The 20304-nt window shown below is 38.5% G+C and overlaps 2 protein-coding genes across 3 annotated transcripts in view; one reads left to right on the top strand and one right to left on the bottom strand.

Annotated features, from left to right (window-relative positions):
* Window positions 1-330: 330 nt before the first annotated feature.
* On the top strand, window positions 331-13355 carry LOC125248589 (gastrula zinc finger protein XlCGF57.1-like). The gene is made up of 3 exons (XM_048160587.1): window positions 331-395; window positions 1031-1177; window positions 9739-13355. Exons 2-3 carry the CDS (start codon window positions 1093-1095, stop codon window positions 11421-11423), a joined length of 1770 nt encoding a protein of 589 aa, XP_048016544.1. The 5' UTR covers window positions 331-395; window positions 1031-1092; the 3' UTR covers window positions 11424-13355.
* A 1775-nt stretch (window positions 13356-15130) lies between these two features.
* The window catches only part of LOC125248570 (NACHT, LRR and PYD domains-containing protein 3-like), a 32940-nt gene continuing 27766 nt past the window's right edge, over window positions 15131-20304 (bottom strand). For both annotated transcript variants that reach the window (XM_048160541.1, XM_048160542.1), the window contains 3 exons: window positions 19545-19715; window positions 16154-16327; window positions 15131-15575 (listed from right to left, as the gene is read on the bottom strand). In XM_048160541.1, the coding sequence (XP_048016498.1) occupies window positions 15569-15575; window positions 16154-16327; window positions 19545-19715 (352 nt within the window). In that variant the 3' untranslated portion in view covers window positions 15131-15568. The remainder of the gene's footprint in view (window positions 15576-16153; window positions 16328-19544; window positions 19716-20304) is intronic.

Genomic DNA, 20304 nt, shown 5'->3' with positions numbered 1-20304 from the left:
TAGATTTATTTCAGATCACAAATGTAATTTTGATATTTTTTTTTAAATAGTGACTTTAAATGTTTAAGTATTTAGTACTTTTAAACCTTTATGAGACCAAGAACCTTCATCTTTGACTGAGAATACCACAAAAGCTTTGTAGTTGGTATTATGCGATCGCTTCACACTTGCTTACATTTAGATATAAGCCAGAAGCTTTTGAAAAAAAAAACTAATCAGTGGTATTGATAGATGAGGAAATCTGTGATTTATTCTTTCAATCAATCGTTACCGTTGAACGTTTTTTCCGTATGTTTTTTTAAAATATATATTTTTAACGTTTGAATAGGACTTTTATTTTGGTGTGGCGATATGATGTCATAAGGCTGCGCTCCTGCCTCTGTGATTGAAGAAAGGTTTGTGTTTTTAATCATTTAAAGTTTAAATAAATGCAACCCGTTCATGGTGTTATATAGAGAACGTTGAAATGAATTAATTATTAATAAATGTAACAATGCAATGTTTCCAATAACAGTAACGAATATAGTTTTTAGCAGTAAAGTACATAAACAACAACAATGAACAGTTTTTCTGAGTAAACATGAGTAACAGAAAAGGTGCGTCTCATTTCTCAATGAGTGCGTCTTTTATTAAATAAAAATATTATTTCTAACCTAATTATTGTTATATTTATTATTAAATATTCTATTTTAGTTTTTAATAATGGAACTTTTCTTACAATAGCAATATTTCTTATTTTTGTTTAGCAATAATAATGATCATAATAATTGTTATTGTCTTATTAATATAAAAGAACGACATTTTGGACCAAGCCTTACAAGGAAACAGAACAAACCTTTTTTTCCTTTAAAAATCACTTTTTAACCAGAAAAATCACATCCCCCCCAGCAGCTCTAATCCATTAACTCTCACTCTGTGTCCCTTACCAGTGCACTGACTGCTAAACTAGGGAGTTGATTGAGACGGACACAGAGATTTAGTTTGCATGTATTTTTCTTTCTGTTAATTATTCTAATCTTAATCATGACAGTGTCCAAACACACAGAAAAACTCCTGGTGAAGCGACTGAGATCGTGGCACACTATTATAAAGATGGCGTTTATTAAAGAGGAGATTGAAGACATGAAGATTGAAGAAGTGTTCAGAGTCAAACAGGAAGACACTGAGGAACAAACAGGTTGGTTTAATTTCTTGTGTTATTCAGCCTGTGGGTGGAGCTTTAATGATGATTGACAGACTTCAGTACACACAACAAATGCATAGATTGCCAACTTAAGGTATATTTTGATGCCATTTTGAACAAAAACAAAGTTTGCTTTGTGTCCAGTTGGGAGTTTAAACAAGCTTGTTGGCTTGTAAACACCTTCGTTCTCCCATTGGTCCATGGCGATTATGTAATAGGAGGTGTGTGCTGAGACTCCGCCTTCTTTCATGTGAACTCTGGGTTCATTTCTTCTGTTGAGTCCGGCGAGGTAAGACGTCCACCGCTGAAAACGTGAGCACTCCACAGAGCTGATTTGCAGAGCTCGTGCTAACATACCCATGTTGCTATGATCAGATGATGATCTATAGAAAATGCTTTCTCTTTTCTCATTTTCGTTGTTTATTTTGTTTCTGAGAGGAAAGCGTGCAGGACATAACCTTAATTTATAAGGTAGGATCGTACATTAAGGACAGATAAAAGTGGTATTATAGGTCAAGTAAAAAAAAAGGTTTTCTTTGACCTCAAATAAAAGTGCAATAAACGCAGATGTTCAAAAGCAGTGTGATGGATGAACATATATTCCTGACATACCTTTGTCTGCCAATGCATTCAGGAGGACAGTAACTATTGTTCTGTTAATTCTGGGGTCTAACAATATATCGCAGTACAATATTTCGCAATGCAATTATTTTATGATATGTAACGTAGAGTGGTGACGATACTTTTACGATATGACGGCAGTCTAATCCTATTGGTTGAGCTGTCGATGTGACATACTCTGCAACAGCGTCGCGTGTGCTTTCATCACAGTTGCAGAATTCACTTGAAACTGAAATTGAAGATGCCCCGTCTTCTTCTAAGTCCAACATCTGGCAGCATTTTGGTTGTCCAGTCACGCAACAGGACGACGGTAAAAAAATAAAAATAAAAAAATAAAAAAATAAATAAAAACTTGTCAAAGCTATATTACAGTCACGGCACATGTTATTACCACAGAGTGGGAAATGAAGTGTTTCATGCTTCAGACTCGCCCGCTTTTTTAATCACACACTGGAAATAACATAGCCAAAGTTTAAAAAGCAGCTCTACAACAGTGGGAGCTTGAAAAGGGCTCCTCATAGTACTGCTGTTGTTACTGATAAAGCACGCAACATGGAGGTGGCAGTGAGAGAAGCCGGGTTGTCACCGCATATTAAGTGTTTCACGCACACATTGAATCTTGCATCTCAAGTCAATCTCGTGTCAGTCGCTTGCTTGGTCGTGTGAGAAAAGTCATGGCTTTCTTTCAACGCAGTGCCACAGCAACAGCTGTGATCATGGAAAAGCAAAAGATGCTTGTGATGCTTTGCTTTAAGAAGTTCTGTCTTAGGCTTCTTATTTCTAAGTTCATGTTAAATTTAAAATTTTTTCCAGTGACAAACAGACATATTCAGTTGTTAATTTGAATATATAAGGTTTTGGTAGCACTTTATTTTACAGTACGTGTACTTTCCTGCTACATATACACTCACCTAAAGGATTATTAGGAACACCATACTAATACTGTGTTTGACCCCCTTTCGCCTTCAGAACTGCCTTAATTCTACGTGGCATTGATTCAACAAGGTGCTGAAAGCATTCTTTAGAAATGTTGGCCCATATTGATAGGATAGCATCTTGCAGTTGATGGAGATTTGTGGGATGCACATCCAGGGCACGAAGCTCCCTTTCCACCACATCCCAAAGATGCTCTATTGGGTTGAGATCTGGTGACTGCGGGGGCCATTTTAGTACAGTGAACTCATTGTCATGTTCAAGACACCAATTTGAAATGATTCGAGCTTTGTGACATGGTGCATTATCCTGCTGGAAGTAGCCATCAGAGGATGGGTACATGGTGGTCATAAAGGGATGGACATGGTCAGAAACAATGCTCAGGTAGGTCGTGGCATTTAAACGATGCCCAATTGGCACTAAGGGGCCTAAAGTGTGCCAAGAAAACATCCCCCACACCATTACACCACCACCACCAGCCTGCACAGTGGTAACAAGGCATGATGGATCCATGTTCTCATTCTGTTTACGCCAAATTCTGACTCTACCATCTGAATGTCTCAACAGAAATCGAGACTCATCAGACCAGGCAACATTTTTCCAGTCTTCAACTGTCCAATTTTGGTGAGCTCGTGCAAATTGTAGCCTCTTTTTCCTATTTGTAGTGGAGATGAGTGGTACCCGGTGGGGGCTTCTGCTGTTGTAGCCCATCCGCCTCAAGGTTGTGCGTGTTGTGGCTTCACAAATGCTTTGCTGCATACCTCGGTTGTAACGAGTGGATATTTCAGTCAAAGTTGCTCTTCTATATACATAAGATCATTAACGTGATCTTATGAGAATATGTGTGTATTTTTACATAAAATGTGGTTCAACCACACGTACATTTACTTACGTTTTCATACACACAAAAACGTACAACACTGACGTATTTAGAGGACTAAAACGTAAAAATACTTACGTATTAATAGCAATAAAAACGTAAATCATGTAACTTAAAGTTACTTACACATTAACTAACTGGTATATTCACTAGTACGTTCAGAGTAAGTACATGGAAATAGGACTGTAAAATAAAGTGCATCCTTGTACATAAACATTACATAGGAATTACCAGCTCTTACCAGGTGTAACTTACACATTAACTAACTGGTATATTCACTAGTACGTTCAGAGTAAGTACATGGAAATAGGACTGTAAAATAAAGTGCACCCTTGTACATAAACATTACATAGGAATTACCAGCTCTTTAACCATTGTAATAATAAGCTTAAGCATTTTAAACAATTAGTAAGTACAGTAATGTGTCTTACAAGTTACCATAAATAAGTGCCTGTTATTACCCACACTTGTCCATAAGTATAAAATAGTTTACCATGTATGTACCATTGGAACGTACAGCGGTGTTTCTTATTAGTTTCCATGTACATACATGTCAGGTAAGTACCTTGTGTTACCACTCTTTTACCTGTATGTACAACATTTACTATAATATAATAACAATAATAACAATTACTATACATGTACCAAGAAAGTACACGTACTGTAAAATAAAGTGCTACCATAGTGTTTATTAAACCTTGAAATGTGATCTTGTATGTTGAAGTTATTGAAATTTGTTAATGTTTTTTTAAATAAATCTGTTATTTGAATTTCAGTTTCATTTCTAAAATTTTTGTTCAAAATATGATGTGATACGTGTCGTATCGTGAACCCAGTATCGAGATACGTACCGTATCGTGACCTGAGCATATCGTTACACCCCTAGTTAATTCCAGTTCAGTTTTACAAACATAATGTGATTAAACCATCAAGGGTGTACAACGAGAATAGGATTTAGCTTAAATGATGAATTTGTTGTTTTGCATGACTTTCCTTGACCTTTTGAGATATATATACAGGTCCTTCTCAAAAAATTAGCATATTGTGATAAAGTTCATTATTTTCCATAATGTAGTGATAAAAATTAAACTTTCATATATTTTAGATTCATTGCACACCAACTGAAATATTTCAGGTCTTTTATTGTTTTAATACTGATGATTTTGGCATACAGCTCATGAAAACCCAAAATTCTCAAAAAATTAGCATATCATGAAAAGGTTCTCTAAACGAGCTATTAACCTAATCATCTGAATCAACTAATTAACTCTAAACACCTGCAAAAGATTCCTGAGGCTTTTAAAAACTCCCACCCTGGTTCATTACTCAAAACCGCAATCATGGGTAAGACTGCCGACCAGAAGGCAATCATTGACACCCTCAAGCGAGAGGGTAAGACACAGAAAGACATTTCTGAACGAATAGGCTGTTCCCAGAGTGCTGTATCAAGGCACCTCAGTGGGAAGTCTGTGGGAAGGAAAAAGTGTGGCAAAAAACGCTGCACAACGAGAAGAGGTGACCGGACCCTGAGGAAGATTGTGGAGAAGGACCGATTCCAGACCTTGGGGGACCTGCGGAAGCAGTGGACTGAGTCAGACAGGTGGACAGGTGCCGCATTCCCCAGGTCAAGCCACTTTTGAACCAGAAACAGCGGCAGAAGCGCCTGACCTGGGCTACAGAGAAGCAGCACTGGACTGTTGCTCAGTGGTCCAAAGTACTTTTTTCGGATGAAAGCAAATTTTGCATGTCATTCGGAAATCAAGGTGCCAGAGTCTGGAGGAAGACTGGGGAGAAGGAAATGCCAAAATGCCTGAAGTCCAGTGTCAAGTACCCACAGTCAGTGATGGTCTGGGGTGCCATGTCAGCTGCTGGTGTTGGTCCACTGTGTTTTATCAAGGGCAGGGTCAATGCAGCTAGCTATCAGGAGATTTTGGAGCACTTCATGCTTCCATCTGCTGAAAAGCTTTATGGAGATGAAGATTTCGTTTTTCAGCACGACCTGGCACCTGCTCACAGTGCCAAAACCACTGGTAAATGGTTTACTGACCATGGTATTACTGTGCTCAATTGGCCTGCCAACTCTCCTGACCTGAACCCCATAGAGAATCTGTGGGATATTGTGAAGAGAAAGTTGAGAGAAGCAAGACCCAACACTCTGGATGAGCTTAAGGCCGCTATCGAAGCATCCTGGGCCTCCATAACACCTCAGCAGTGCCACAGGCTGATTGCCTCCATGCCACGCCGCATTGAAGCAGTCATTTCTGCAAAAGGATTCCCGACCAAGTATTGAGTGCATAACTGAACATAATTATTTGAAGGTTGACTTTTTTTGTATTAAAAACACTTTTATTTTATTGGTCGGATGAAATATGCTAATTTTTTGAGATTTTGGGTTTTCATGAGCTGTATGCCAAAATCATCAGTATTAAAACAATAAAAGACCTGAAATATTTCAGTTGGTGTGCAATGAATCTAAAATATATGAAAGTTTAATTTTTATCATTACATTATGGAAAATAATGAACTTTAACACAATATGCTAATTTTTTGAGAAGGACCTGTATATATATATATATATATAAGCGGTCATCGTACTATAAGAATATCCCGTAAGTTTCAGTACTGAAAACTTCCTTTTTTGTCCAATAAAAGCTTTTATTGACACCAGGCCCGTTGAACGACTCGTCCCTAAATGTGCCTATAGGTGAAACCCTGCCTCCGCAGAAGAAATCAACGCTTACTTCATCATTGCAACGTTAGCCCCACCTACTGGTGTGTTAATGAGATGAGGAGGAGAGAAGAGTGATACAACAGGACAAAAATAGCATTACCTTTCAAAGGAACCTTATGCTAGGAACATGGTTATTTCTTTTCTACAATGTGAATTTCTCAGTTGAGCTTTTTTTATTATTTATTTTAAGATTTGGACTCGATAGTAATGCAACAACATGTCAGTAACTGTGTTCATTCTAATGCCTGATCTGATATTAATGATTTATGTACAGTCAGATGTTCTTTGTCTATGTGTCAGTAAATCAAACCAGTGACTAAACACTCAACTTCATGTTGTTCTTCTTAGTAGGATTAAAATAATCTGTTATTTAAACTGTGATTAAATTATATGTAGAAAGTGAACAAAGAACGCTCCCTTTATAATTGCTGGAGCTGTCAATCAAATAGCGTGAGTTTATCAGTGAGTACATGTGCCAAAACTCACATTTTATTCAACAAATCTCTTAGTTACATCGATTTTGCACTGTTAGTTATGAAGAAACACTGTTAGTTATGAAGAAAGCATTTGTTAGTGTGCAGAAGTTGAGTTGAAATTACGAGATCAGAGCATTAATGCGCTCAACAACATGTCTGTGATCGGCTACAATCTTCATCACTGCAACCTTTCATGCCACGATCTAAATATAATGCCATAGATCTAAATGTAATGCTGCATTTTTTATGATTAGTTAACCTTGAGAGCTACATATGCCTTAAGCATTTTGACATGACACACTCTTGATTTTCTTTCTTCCCAATCTGAAAAGAACGCTGCACAGCTTCATGATCATAGCGAGTTTTCATTTGCTCTTGAACAGCACTAAGTGATTTTCTTGCTAAACTCCATGCAGTATGCAAATGCTCACGAAAACTACTGACATAATCTAAAACATTCTTCGGGTGAGAAGAGCACTTAACACCTAATATTTGTTCTTGCAGAACTTTCAATGGCCCACGTACAGAATAACCAAAAATTAACTGAGAAAGACTAAAACCAAGTGATTAACCGTGTTACCCACCGCAAACAACAAAAGAGGAATTTCTTAATCTTAATCACACTCTCATTCCACACAAAAGGTATGGAGCATAGATTTTAACGATGAAAATGCTCAATAGCACCCGCGATTGTGGATGGTAGGCACTCGATACTTGATGTTTGACATTTAATTGCCTCATTACTTTTGCAAACACTTTGGACATAAAATTACTACCCTGATCAGATTGAATATACCAGGTAGACCAAACGTAGTGCAGAATTTGACAATAGCTTTAATGATAGCTGGAGCTTTCAGAGTTCGTAATGGGATTGCTTCAGGAAATCTGGTTGTTGCACACATTAAAGTTAAAAGATAGGAGTTACCAGACTTTGTCTTCGGCAGAGGGCCAACACAGTCGATTAAAATATGCTCAAACGGTTCTCAAAGTGTGGGGATTGGTTTTAAAGGAGCTGGGGGAATAACCTGGTTAGGTTTACCATCTAACTGGCAGGCATGACATGACTTACAGAACTTCATAGATTACATCAGCTACATCAGATTTCATAGATGGCCAGAAGAAATGTTTAAGCAAACTATCATGTTTTCATGATACCAACATGGCCTGAAAGTTCATGTTCATGTGCAGTGCTTAATACCTGCAGTCGGTAAGGCTTTGGAACCACAACCTGGTAAACTGTACTCCAGTCTTCCTCAGCCTTAGCATCAACACCTCTTCATCGAAATAATACGCAACAGAATGCTTCGGTAAGGCAGATTGTTTCACGGCAGTTGTGAAGCAAGAGACCAAAGTGGGATCAGCATGCTGTGGTTTGATCAATTCTAACTTACCTAAAGGCAGATTAAAACTATGAACAGCACACACATTCAACTCATTTGCATTATCTTTTACACATTGATCAGGAAATTTCGTGGGCAAAAAAGACTCGGAAAGATCCACCATCTCCTCAAACTTACGAGACTGAGCATGAGTCACCGCATGGGGATTTTACATGATTCCTAAATTTTTGACGGTACGCTTCGGGCACCAATTTATAGGCACGCAACACAGCATTCTTCATCACGTCGTAATTTAAACTCTGCTCAAGCGTCAACGCGGACCAACGAGTTTACACTGCAAAAGCAGTGGCCAAATATTTTGCGGCCATTGAAGCGTGGCGGCAATGCGTTCAAACACAGTGAAGTATGTATCTACTTCACTTTCATGGAAGAGAGGAACTAACGCAATTTGTTTACTAATATCAAAACTTTGACTTATTTGCAAATTGCGTCAAGACAAAGCTTCCACAAGAGCCAGGAGTGGAAGTGCTATCCGAAGAAGACACAGGCATACTCGCGCCGGGTGGACCAGTAGTTGCAGGCTTGTTAGGAACTTTAGTTTTAAGTTCGAGCTCCAGCTCTTTCAGACAAATTGCGTGCTGAGTCTCAAGCTCGACTGTTTTCACGTGCAACAGCTGACTTTGATACTGCTGCTGGCTTAGTTCCAAATCAAGCTCCTTTAGCTTAATAGCCAACAATGGGTCTCGTGGAGATGGCAGCTCAGTGGGATCTATGCTAAACGGTTCCGTGGGTTTGGTCTGCTCTGCTCCCTCACCCACGGAACTCGCAATTTGATCTGCAACACCCGCTTGCGCACCCTCCTCTGGCAGGATCCCATTCTCCACCAAATGTCTCACTATCACTCCCTTAATCTCCCTCTTTACTGCACCTCGAGGCACCTTGATCTGATACAAATCCGTGATTGCAAATAAGTCATCTTTACAACATTTTTCTAATTGTTGCGCCGTAGGCCGAATTGCAGACTCCTCTAAATCAAATTTAGAAGACATCTCAAAAACTCTGCCGAATTCCCTTCCCCTAAAAGTAAAAACCCCCAGGCAAACGATAAAAAACAAGGCAAATTTCATCAGATCGAATAAACCATTTGTATGTATGCTACTGAATTTCGGCGTCACACTCCCTACTTCCCTTAAAGTAATTACAAATAATATATACATAATGTAACTGAAAGAAAAAGCAAATACTGAAAACTATAACTCAAAATGAACATAAGCAAATTTTACAAGGCACACATAAACACAAGAGAAATCAAGGTAAAGCAACAAACAAAATGGCACAGCAGACTTCAGTGTAAACAGAGCGTTCAAATCAGAGGGCTAAAGTCAGGGTAGGAAAAATGCCTTTTATTTCTAAATTATGACCATTTTTGATGTAAAAAGCAAACTAACATTATGAGTGCACCCCAGGAGACATTATAAAACAATAAAGCAATCCAGTTCATGACCCCTTTAATGTTCTCATGTCTTTGTGCCATTAAACTGGTGTTAACTTATTTTTGTTTCTTTTTACCCTAGACCTGATGGCTCTGAAGGAGGAGAGTCAAGAACTGAATGAAATGGAAGAGAAAATTCATGTCGAGAAAGGCCATGATATCATGACTGGGGAAAAATCATTTAGTTACTCACAAACTCATAAAACAGAACCTGAAAACCTTAAAGTTGAGACAAGCATTCCCACTGGAGAGAGTCCTTTCACCTGCCAACAGTGTGAAAGAAGTTTCAAAGGGAAAAAAAACCTGGAAGTCCACATGAGAATTCACACTAGAGAGAAGCCTCACACCTGCAATCTATGTGGGGAGAGTTTCTTACTAAAACGAAACCTTAAGACTCACATGAGAATTCACATTAGAGAGGGCCCTTTCACCTGCCAACAGTGTGGAAAGAGTTTCAGTCAAAAAGAAAGTCTTAATGGCCACATGAAAATTCACACTGAAGAGGGCCCTTTCACCTGCCAACAGTGTGAAAAGAGTTTTGTGCGTGAAGAAAGACTTAAAGTCCACATGAAAATCCACAGTCAAGAGAAGCCGTTCATATGCTCTCAGTGTGGAAAACGATTTACACTAAAAAAAGCCCTTGCAGCCCACTTGAATCTTCACACCGGAGAGAAGCCTTACACCTGCCAAGAGTGTGGGAAGAGCTTCTCACAAAACGGAAATCTGAAGACTCACATGAGAATTCACACTGGAGAGAAGCCGTACACATGCTCTCAGTGTGGAAAGAGTTTTAAACGGAATAGAGACCTCGATGCCCACATTAGGAATCACACTGGAGAGAAACCTTACTCCTGCAAAGAGTGTGGGAAGAGCTTCTCACAAAAAAAAAGTGTTAAGACTCACATGAGAATTCACACTGGAGAGAAACCGTTTGTTTGTGATCAGTGTGGAGAGAGTTTCAGATATAAACAATGCTTTGATCATCACATGAGGATTCACTCAGGAGAGAACTGTATTACATGTCATAAGTGTGCAACGAGTTTCACAGACAGGGATCACCTTAAGAATCATGCAAAAATTCACATCAGAGAGAAGCCTTACATGTGCCATGACTGTGGAAAGACTTTCACAAACAGAGCAAACTTTGAGTTTCACATGAGAATTCACACTGGAGAGAAGCCTTTCACCTGCCCTCAGTGTGGAAAGAGCTTCACGATGAAAGATCAGCTTAAGATTCACATTAGAGTTCACACTGGAGAGAAGCCTTACAAGTGTCTTCAGTGTGGAAAGAGCTTCAAGACGAAAGGAAACCTTAAGATGCACATCGTAAGAGTTCACAGTGAAAAGAAGCCTTACTCCTGCAAAGTGTGTGGGAAGAGATTCTCACAAAAAGAAATTTTAATGACTCACATGAGAATTCACACTGGAGAGAAGCCTTTCACCTGCCCTCAGTGTGGAAAGAGCTTCATGATGAAAGATCAGCTTAAGGTTCATATGAGAGTTCACACTGGAGAAAAGCCTTTCACCTGCCAAGAGTGTGGAAAGAGCTTCACGATGAAAGATCAGCTTAAGATTCACATGAGAATTCACACTGGAGAGAAGCCTTATAAGTGTCTTCAGTGTGGAAAGAGCTTCACAACAAAAAATCAGCTTAAGATTCACATGAGAGTTCACACTGGAGAGAAGCCTTACAAGTGTCTTAAGTGTGAAAGGAGCTTCACGACAAAAGGAAACCTTAAGATGCACATCATGAGAGTTCACAGTTGAGAGAAACGTTTCACCTGCCCTCAATGTGGAAAGAATTTAACAGTGAAAGGAAATCTTAAAATTCACATGAGAATTCACACTGGTGAAAAGCCTTACAAGTGTCTTCAATGTAAAAAGAGTTTCAAATGCCACATACACCTGAAATGGCATTTGCAAACTAGGAACTAAGGACTTTGGGGTGGTACTCGATGTTTCAACTGCAGGGACCAGGGTCTAAATGAACAAAGTAAAAAAAATCCCACTCAGAAAGTCCCTGCTCATGAGTTAGTACTTTTTCAAAGTTCATTGTTCTCCTTCATTTATGCTGTTCGCCTGCTGTTTATACTACACGTTACATGACAGAAGAACAGCAACTGAAGATGGACTTACCAGCTGTTATGCCTCGAGTGGCAATCCCTCGCAACCCACACCCACGGATTTCTAAATCTGGCAAGTCTCACCAACTTTCCGGACGAAGTTCTGAGCATCTTTTTCCACACAAGCCTCAGCGCAGAAACTGAGGCGTGCCTGCCAGGTGTGGGTCCTCGGGGGAGTTTCGCAGAGTATGTGGATTGGGTGCTGGTAAACTGCGATTCACCACTGACCATTGGCCTCACTGAGGAGGAAGTCACCAGCCCCGCTCCTTATCCAGAGTTCAGCCTGCCTTCACCCATCTACATGGACAACAAGCTAGAGCAGATGGAGGTATTTAGCCTGATGCGCGGAACGTGCCTGAGATGACGAAAGGGACTGAGCTTTACATCGCCTCAGAGCCGCTTAGATTTTCTGACCAGGTGTGTGAGCTGGCAACACCGTGCGCCATCATGGGAGTCCTCGTAGAGTTCGAGGGGATGGAGTGGAGCCCCACCAACACTCACACCACAGAGGATAAGCAAGCGCTGAACTATTTATTTTTTTAAAGAGAACCGTTTTGAAGAGGATGATTCCCTGCCCCCACTGGTTCCATCCAGCAAAAGTCCTCCAGAGTCTGTGCTGGGTCCGTCCAGCAAAAGTTCTGTGTTTCCAATGTTCCCTCCTAGCCTCCCTCTCCCACCTCCTCTTCAGACTTCATCCAGTTCCTCTGCCCAGTCCCCACTGTCTCCCACCAGCCCTCTGTGGTGTGGATCCACCTCGGGTCATCCGGATCCCTCGGGATACTTTGATCCCTTGGCTCTACCTTCTGCCTCTGATCCAGTCACTCCACCTCGGCTCGTCGTCCAGACTCCTCTGCCCTTGCTCCTCCCCCCCTCAGCTTCACCTGGGACCATCAGCCATCTGGCTCCACTGGGCTCCCTCAACCCTCCGGCTCCACCTTGGTCGGACGTCACCACGCCTTCACCACAAACTTACAAGCCGTCTGCTGTGCGTTGTCTTTCCAACCTTTTCCAACCACTGAAGCCTGCAATATCGTGCCTGGTCATCGGCCATCCATCTGCGCTCTGGGCTCCATCTCTACCGGCTCCATCTCCATCCGTCATCCCCATGGCCTCGTCGAAGAGATTTACACCATGGCTTCTCCCTCCGTCGACTCCGCCATGAGGCATCATCCTGGCTGGACTCTGGATTTTCCACCAGCTCATCCTGCTCCTGGTCTCCCCCTGGCTCCTCCCACTCTCCACTCCGACATTGTTTTCTGATTCCCTGGACTATTTTTTTGTTTGGTTTCAGTTCTTCAGTTCTTCGCCCTCCTCCAGAACCCCCACCTTCCCTCCTCATTTGGACTCTTACGGCGCGAGGATGTGCCTCCCCAGGAGGGGGTGAACTGTAACATATGTTTTGTCCCATTATCTGACCTAGTTTTCCTGAGTTGTCTAATTAGTAATTACCTTCACCTGTGTCCTGTTTATCACCTTGTTGAGATCCTTTTCTCGTCCATTCCTCATCCATTCTCATCAATGTTAGATGTGTTGGTGTGAGTATCCTGAGTTTTGTCATTAAATCCTGTTATCATTGTTCTATTTCGTCTGCCTGCTGTTTATACTACACGTTATGTGACACACGCACAGTTTCTGCTAATCTTATGTTAATCTTGAGTACCTATAGAGTAGTATTGCATCCTTCATATCTACAAAAAGTCTTTAGTTTTATCATATTTATAAAAGACAAATACACTGAACCCAGAGATGGGCAGTATTTTAATTAAATGTATTTAAGTTGCGTATTTAATTACTTTTGAGTATTTTGTTATTTGTATTTTCCTTAACAAAGAAAAAATCTAATGTAATTTGCAATTAAATACTTCGAGAGAAAGTATTTAAATACTTAAAATACATTCAAATATATTATTTTATTCTCACATACTATAACTTTCATCACCAGGCTTAAAGGTAGTGTAGGTCATTTTCAGAGGGGCTAGCAATAGTGAGCTAGCTATGAAAGGATAAGAATCCCACCCTCCCTTCAGAGCGTCTCCAAACCACGCATCCTCCATAACACATGAACGCACACAGCAGGGAGAAAAAAAGTCACCAGAGACTCCGTTAAACTACCTCATGGCTCAAAGCACATAACACTACAATAATAATGAACATAAACTATTTAAAGAGCATTGACCTGTAGCATATGACTGCTGCACATTCATTTTGCCGTTGATAGTGTTGCCACTGAAAAACATAAAATTGAGTAATGAACCACTCCGAGTATAACATCACGGGTGAACATCTCTTAATTACTGTAGTTATGGCATGAATGCAGCATAAGCTCATTGTTTTGGTTCAGGAGGAACTGTGACGGTGCATTTACACAGGGAGTCAGCATCTACGTCTGAAGATTGGTGCTGACGTGACTGCAGCCAATCATATTAGTTTCCAAAGTTGTCAAAGTTTTCTTTGACATCATCAGTCAGGATGTCGATTACATTTTTAGCACAACTGAATATGATTAAACCAGTAATGATACATTACTGTATAATTTTAACAGTGGTGTATTAATTGTTACTTTAATATATATATAATGCAAATTTTTACTGTTAGTCAGTACACTCTAAATACAATACACTGTAAAAAAAATAAAACAAAGATTATTAGAGCACATTTTACAAGACAGTTATTTCAGTTTTTATAGTTTGAAATTTCACATTTAATTCAATGTTGCTTGCTGTTTCTTTGTAAGTGTTTGAGAAATTTGGCAATTTCTGAGAGAAAATTGTTTCTACACCATTTATTTCAGTCCATTTATTTCCATTTATTTAAAACATCTTCAAGCACTATTATTATGAAGCACAGTCCTGTAATACATGTAAACAGCAAGAAAGAACAATAAGTTCATATGGAAAGATGTTTTTAGAAACATAATGACGTCAGCAGTTTAAATCAACCCATCATTCATACTTTAATATGAGCAGTTTATGGATGTGTGTTGGGGTTGATCTCTGTGTTCAATACGAGCTGATCATCATTTCTACTGACCTAAAGACTGTTATGTGCTTACATACAGTATGAATAACACTGATTTCTTGTAATACTAGACAAGGCACAAAATGTGATTTTTAAAGACACCTGAAGGTGAAATAAAATGCTGTTAGTTGTAGAAGGTCTGCAGTTTACATCTAAATACCAATGATAAACATTATTTGACATGGAAATGGAATTTCTTACACAACAGCTTTGAAAAGACACTTCATGATTTCAGCACTACTATATTCTCATCTCCATTTGGACTAGAGCTTCATCGACATAAACATCACATTAGTGATCAATTATGAGACAAATTCAAATTGTGCTGTAAAGTAGTTTTAAAGTGACAATAGTGTCATTTTATGTGAGTGAGAGACTTTAATACAGTGCAGTCAGAAATGTATGTTATTTATACAGTTATACAGTATTTTATACATACATATATACAAGTTAACAGAGTTAGTGTATAACTCACATACTGTACAGTCATCATTAACATTTATGAAACCCTGTCTTAAAAAAGCTATAATTATTAATCTATCAATCTGTATTGAGTATGTATAACAAGAAACACAAACGGTGTCTCTCTGTCAGCTCTCTGAGCTCTCTGCTTCAGGACCCTGTGGTTTCTGCTGCGTGATTCAGATCAGAGGAGTTTATAAACACTGTGGTGAATTTCTCAAGTTACAGTGGAGAAAGAAGAGAGTGTCAGTGAGGAGAGTGTGTGGAGCCGGACTCAGAGCGGATATTTGAATGGAAATGGGAATTTCCTCAATACCTGTAAATCCAAAAATAAAAGTCAATTATGTAAAATCAGACATTCTTTTGAAATAATACATATCTGAAATATACCTTAATTACTTTAATACAGATCAATTATAAACAAGCCAAATCTCTGTCAAATATGCTAAATGAAACTGTAAGAGCTGAAAATGAATGATACATTAATAACACCCACTTTATATTAGGTGTCCTTAACTACTATTTACTTACATCAAAAAATAATTACAAAGTACTTATTGTGTTCATATTGTATTGAAAACACTTTTGCTGCTATTGAGGTTGAATATGGGTAAGGTATGGGGAGGTTTAAGGGTGGGATAAGGTGTAAGGGAACGGTCAACAGTGTAATTATAAATGTAATTACAGAAATTATTTACAGATGTAATTAAATGTACTTATATTTTTAAAAAATACCTGCAATGTAAAAACATTGGATTGTACTAAATTATTAATTTAAATGTTAGTACATAGTTGTTAAAGACACTTAATATAAAGTGGGACCAAATATGCATATAAATATATAAATGATCATCTATATGAAAACATGAATATTTATTTGATATTATTACTTACTGCAGTGTCTCTAGTTTACAATGTGGAGATTTTTTCAGAGCAGTGAGCAGTTCACATCCTGAATCTCCTATTTTATTCCCAATCAGATCCAGTAATCTCAGGTGTGAGGGGTTTGATCTCAGAGCTGAAGTCAGAGCAGCACAACCTTCATCTGTGACTCCACAATCACTCAACCTGTAGAGAACAATGACACACTCTTCACTCTCTCAGTTCAGATCTGGGGCCGTATTCACAAAACATTTTATCTTACCACTAAGAGTTCTCCTAAATAGCAGTAAAAGTTCTTAGCTAAGAGTTTTCGGTAACACTTTACTTGAAGGGGTGTGCATAAGACTGACATGACACCTTCATAATCTTGACATGACACGTGTCATGAATATGAAGGAGGTTTTATGCATGTTTATGACAACTGTCATTAAGTGTCATTCGTTCAATTATCTCATTTTTAATGCAAAGATGACATTGTTTGAGATGTCTTTGTTACGACAACTTGACATAAACCAACACATCATATCCTGTCAGTGTCTTTGTCATGACAACGTGACATTAGCAAAACATCATAACCTGTCATAAACATGACATAGCAGATTAATTATCAAACTTAAAAAAAACTACTTAGCTTTATGGGTGTCACGATCACCGTCTGTTCCTGTCACATCCCGGACTACATTTCCCATGATCCTCCATTGCTTATCACCTGCACTCACTTCACAATCACTCCACACTCATCACCACACCCAGCTGCCACACATTACCTGGACTATAAAAGACTCACACACACACCACCTCACCGCGAAGTCTTGATTACCTTGTGTGTCATTTCTGAGCGTTTATTCCCTGTCTGTTCTGCCTGTTACCGTTTGGACTGTTACCCTGTTTATCCCTGTCTGCCGCCTGCCTCGACCTCTTGCTTGTATACCGACCTGTGAGTGATATCTGCCTGTCCTGATCATTGCCTGTTCCTTGACCACGATTCTGCCTGTTCCTTGCTGTTCCTGTTCGCTCCTCATTGACCCTGCCTGTACGACCACTCTCACTTTAATAAACGCTGCATTTGGATCTTACTCTGAGTCCCGCCTTCGTTACAATGGGTTAACATCACATTACATTATTTTGGTAACACTTCAGTATAGGGAACACATAAATGATTAACTATGACTTTTCCCTCAATAAAATCTTAATTTACTGCTTATTATAGTTAATTGTTAGGTTTAGGTATTGGGTAGGATTAAGAATGTAGAATAAGGTCATGCAGAATAAGGCATTAATATGTGCTTTATAAGTACTAATAAACAGCCAATATTTTAGCCATATGAATGCTAATAGTAATAAGCAACTAGTTAAAAGACCCTAAAATAAAGTGTTACCATTATTTTATAACAGTGTCATCTTTTTTACGAAATTTGAAATTGTCTATTATCTGACCTTCTCTTGGAGGAAACTTAAAAAAACAAAAAACAAAAAAAAAAAAACATGAAATGAAAAATAGTCATGACGCTGTTATAAAATTATTTGTCAGAGTATTGTCACTTAATGACATTTTAATGACAAGTTCAATTTGTACCACTGTACTTGAGCTCAAGATACATATTTATGACACTATTATAATGGCCTCATGACAGCCAATGTCAAAACCAACCACATGACAGTTTAATGCAATGTTAACCCATAAAGCTAAATGATGTCAAGTTGTCATGACAAAGACACTGACAGGTTATGATGTATTGGTTTATGTCAAGTTGTCATAACTCGGACATCTCAAACAATGTCATCTTTGCATTAAAAATGACATAACTGAGCGAATGACACTTAATGACAGTTGTCATAAACATTCATAAAACCTCCTTCATATTCATGACACGTGTCGTGTCATGATTATGAAGGTGTCATGTCAGTCTTATGCACACCCCTTCAAGTAAAGTGTTACAGAGTTTTCTCTTAAAACCTATTCACAAAGCTGCTGAGACAAACTTTTAATAAGGAATAGACTGAAGTCTTAAGCTAACAGTAAGGGCGGGGTTGACCTCGTTGCTATGGAGTAAACACACAGTGATTGGCTGATGGGGGAGGAGTCAGCGATTTAATCATAGAAATATTGCCCTATTCAAATAAATATTTTTTTAATAAAAATGTTGCCATAGTCGAAATAAAATGTTGCCATATTGTTGCCATAAAGGTTTTAAAATGTAGGCTTAGTGTCACTAATTAAACTATACAGTTATTTGTCCGCCTCTTGGATGTCTGCATCTCAAGAGATTGCAGAATTCAAGCGACAAATTATGTTTTATAAGTTTGGGAGAAACACATTCAAACAGTCTTTCTAATCAGCTCGAGAGGAGGAATATATACACAGACGAGAGCCGACTCGCCTATAGTTACATTGACAGTTTTCTGCATCTCTCCACCACCCCGCTCCTCACTCTCAGCTGGGGATATGGGGAGAACTCGGAACCCTCAATCCCCTTGGACAGCACAACAAATACGCTTATTATATATATTTATATTTTTTACTCTATTCAATCATTTGTAAGTGTGACTCATGAAAACCACTGCCACAGGTAATCAGACAATATTTATTTATTTGTTAAAGTTTTTTTTGGCATCTCATCATAGATTAAAATCTATAAATCAAAATGTATTGCATTTATGAAGAAAGAGTTCAGCACCTAAGGCTCTATTGCTATTCCCTCAATGGTGTTCAGTGTTTTGGGGTGGATTAGGATTGTTTATGATTTGGTTTTAGTGACTTAGAAGTCCTCTTGACTACTCCTAACGTTTCACAGATTTAGGAGCTAGTTTTAGTGCTAAAATGCTTTGTGAAATACTCTTAGAGCAAAAATTTAGGACTCCTAAAATTATAACTGACACGCCCATTATTTTTAAGAGTTTCTCCTAAATCGGCAAGTTAGGAGCTACTTTTAGCCTTAAGATGTTTTGTGAATACGGCCCCTGATCAGTTTAGCAGTGAATCCATTATTAAAGAGAAAATACAAACTTAAAGCAAAAATTATCATGTGTTAAATCATTGAGATCTGAAATGTCACAGAACACAAAACATGATCATGTGTGTGTGTGTGATTTTACAAAATTAAAAACAATACTTTAGAAAGTGTCAATGCAGAAAGATGAACATGAACATAATGAATCCAGCATGTTCTTCATTTCTCAGTTGTGTTGAGCTCGAGTCTGTTTAAAGTCAAGAGACTGAAATCTTGATTGTGTGAAAGTGTGTATTTCAGTGTGACTCTCAGTCCTGCAGTATCATGTGACTGTATCATGTGTTCAATCATTTACAGCTCAATCAGCTGAACTCACAGCAGCAGAAAGAGGCTGAACACTTCAAATATACTTTACATTGTGATTCATGTGTGAGAGTCAAATATGATCTTACCACAGTTTCTCCAGTTTACAGTGAGGATCCTGTAGTACATCAGACAGCCGATTCACTGATTTTCCTATTTTATTCCTAGATAAATCCAGTTCTCTCAGGTGTGAGGGGTTTGATCTCAGAGCTGAAGTCAGAGCAGCACAACCTTCATCTGTGACTCCACAACACATCAAACTGTAGAGAACAATGACACACTCTTCACTCTCTCAGTTCAGATCAGATCAGATCAGTTTAGCAGTGAATCCTTTATTAAAGAGAAAATACAAACTTAAAACACAAATCAAAATGTGTGATAAATAATTGAGATCTTAAATGTCACAGAGCACAAAACATGATATATGTGTGTGTGTGTGTGTGTGTTTGTGCAGGATTATATATCATTTTGGGGACCAAATGGTTGCCACGAGGATAGTAAAACCTGATATCACCTACACTCTGGAGTCCAGCCAGCAGTCCCAATGGGGCAAATATAAATATACTTTTTTTATATATACTTTTAAACATACTTTTTTTTTTTTTAAATGTAAAAATGCTGAATGTTTTCTGTGATGGGTAGGTTTAGGGTTAGTGTAGGGGACAGAATATACAGGTGCTGGTCATATAATTAGAATATTGTGAAAAAGTTCATTTTTTTATTGTAAATTATTTTAAAAAATGAAACTTTCATATATTCTAGATTCCCTACATGTAAAGTAAAACATTTCAAAAGATTATTTTTTTAAATTTGTTGATTAGAGCGTACAGCTAATGAAAGTCCAAAATC

The sequence above is a fragment of the Megalobrama amblycephala genome, linkage group LG16 (genome assembly GCF_018812025.1).
Source record: "Megalobrama amblycephala isolate DHTTF-2021 linkage group LG16, ASM1881202v1, whole genome shotgun sequence".
Classification (NCBI taxonomy): Eukaryota; Metazoa; Chordata; class Actinopteri; order Cypriniformes; family Xenocyprididae; genus Megalobrama; species Megalobrama amblycephala.
This window is presented reverse-complemented; position numbering and strand designations above follow the sequence as displayed.

What these genes read in the sequence shown, in the direction of transcription:
- LOC125248589 (XM_048160587.1), top strand. Translation starts at nt 1,093, where the DNA reads ATGGCGTTTATTAAAGAGGAGATTGAAGACATGAAGATTGAAGAAGTG. An exon ending in AGACACTGAGGAACAAACAG is followed by an intron (nt 1,178 to 9,738) that starts GTTGGTTTAATT and finishes TTTTTACCCTAG; the next exon opens with ACCTGATGGCTCTGAAGGAG.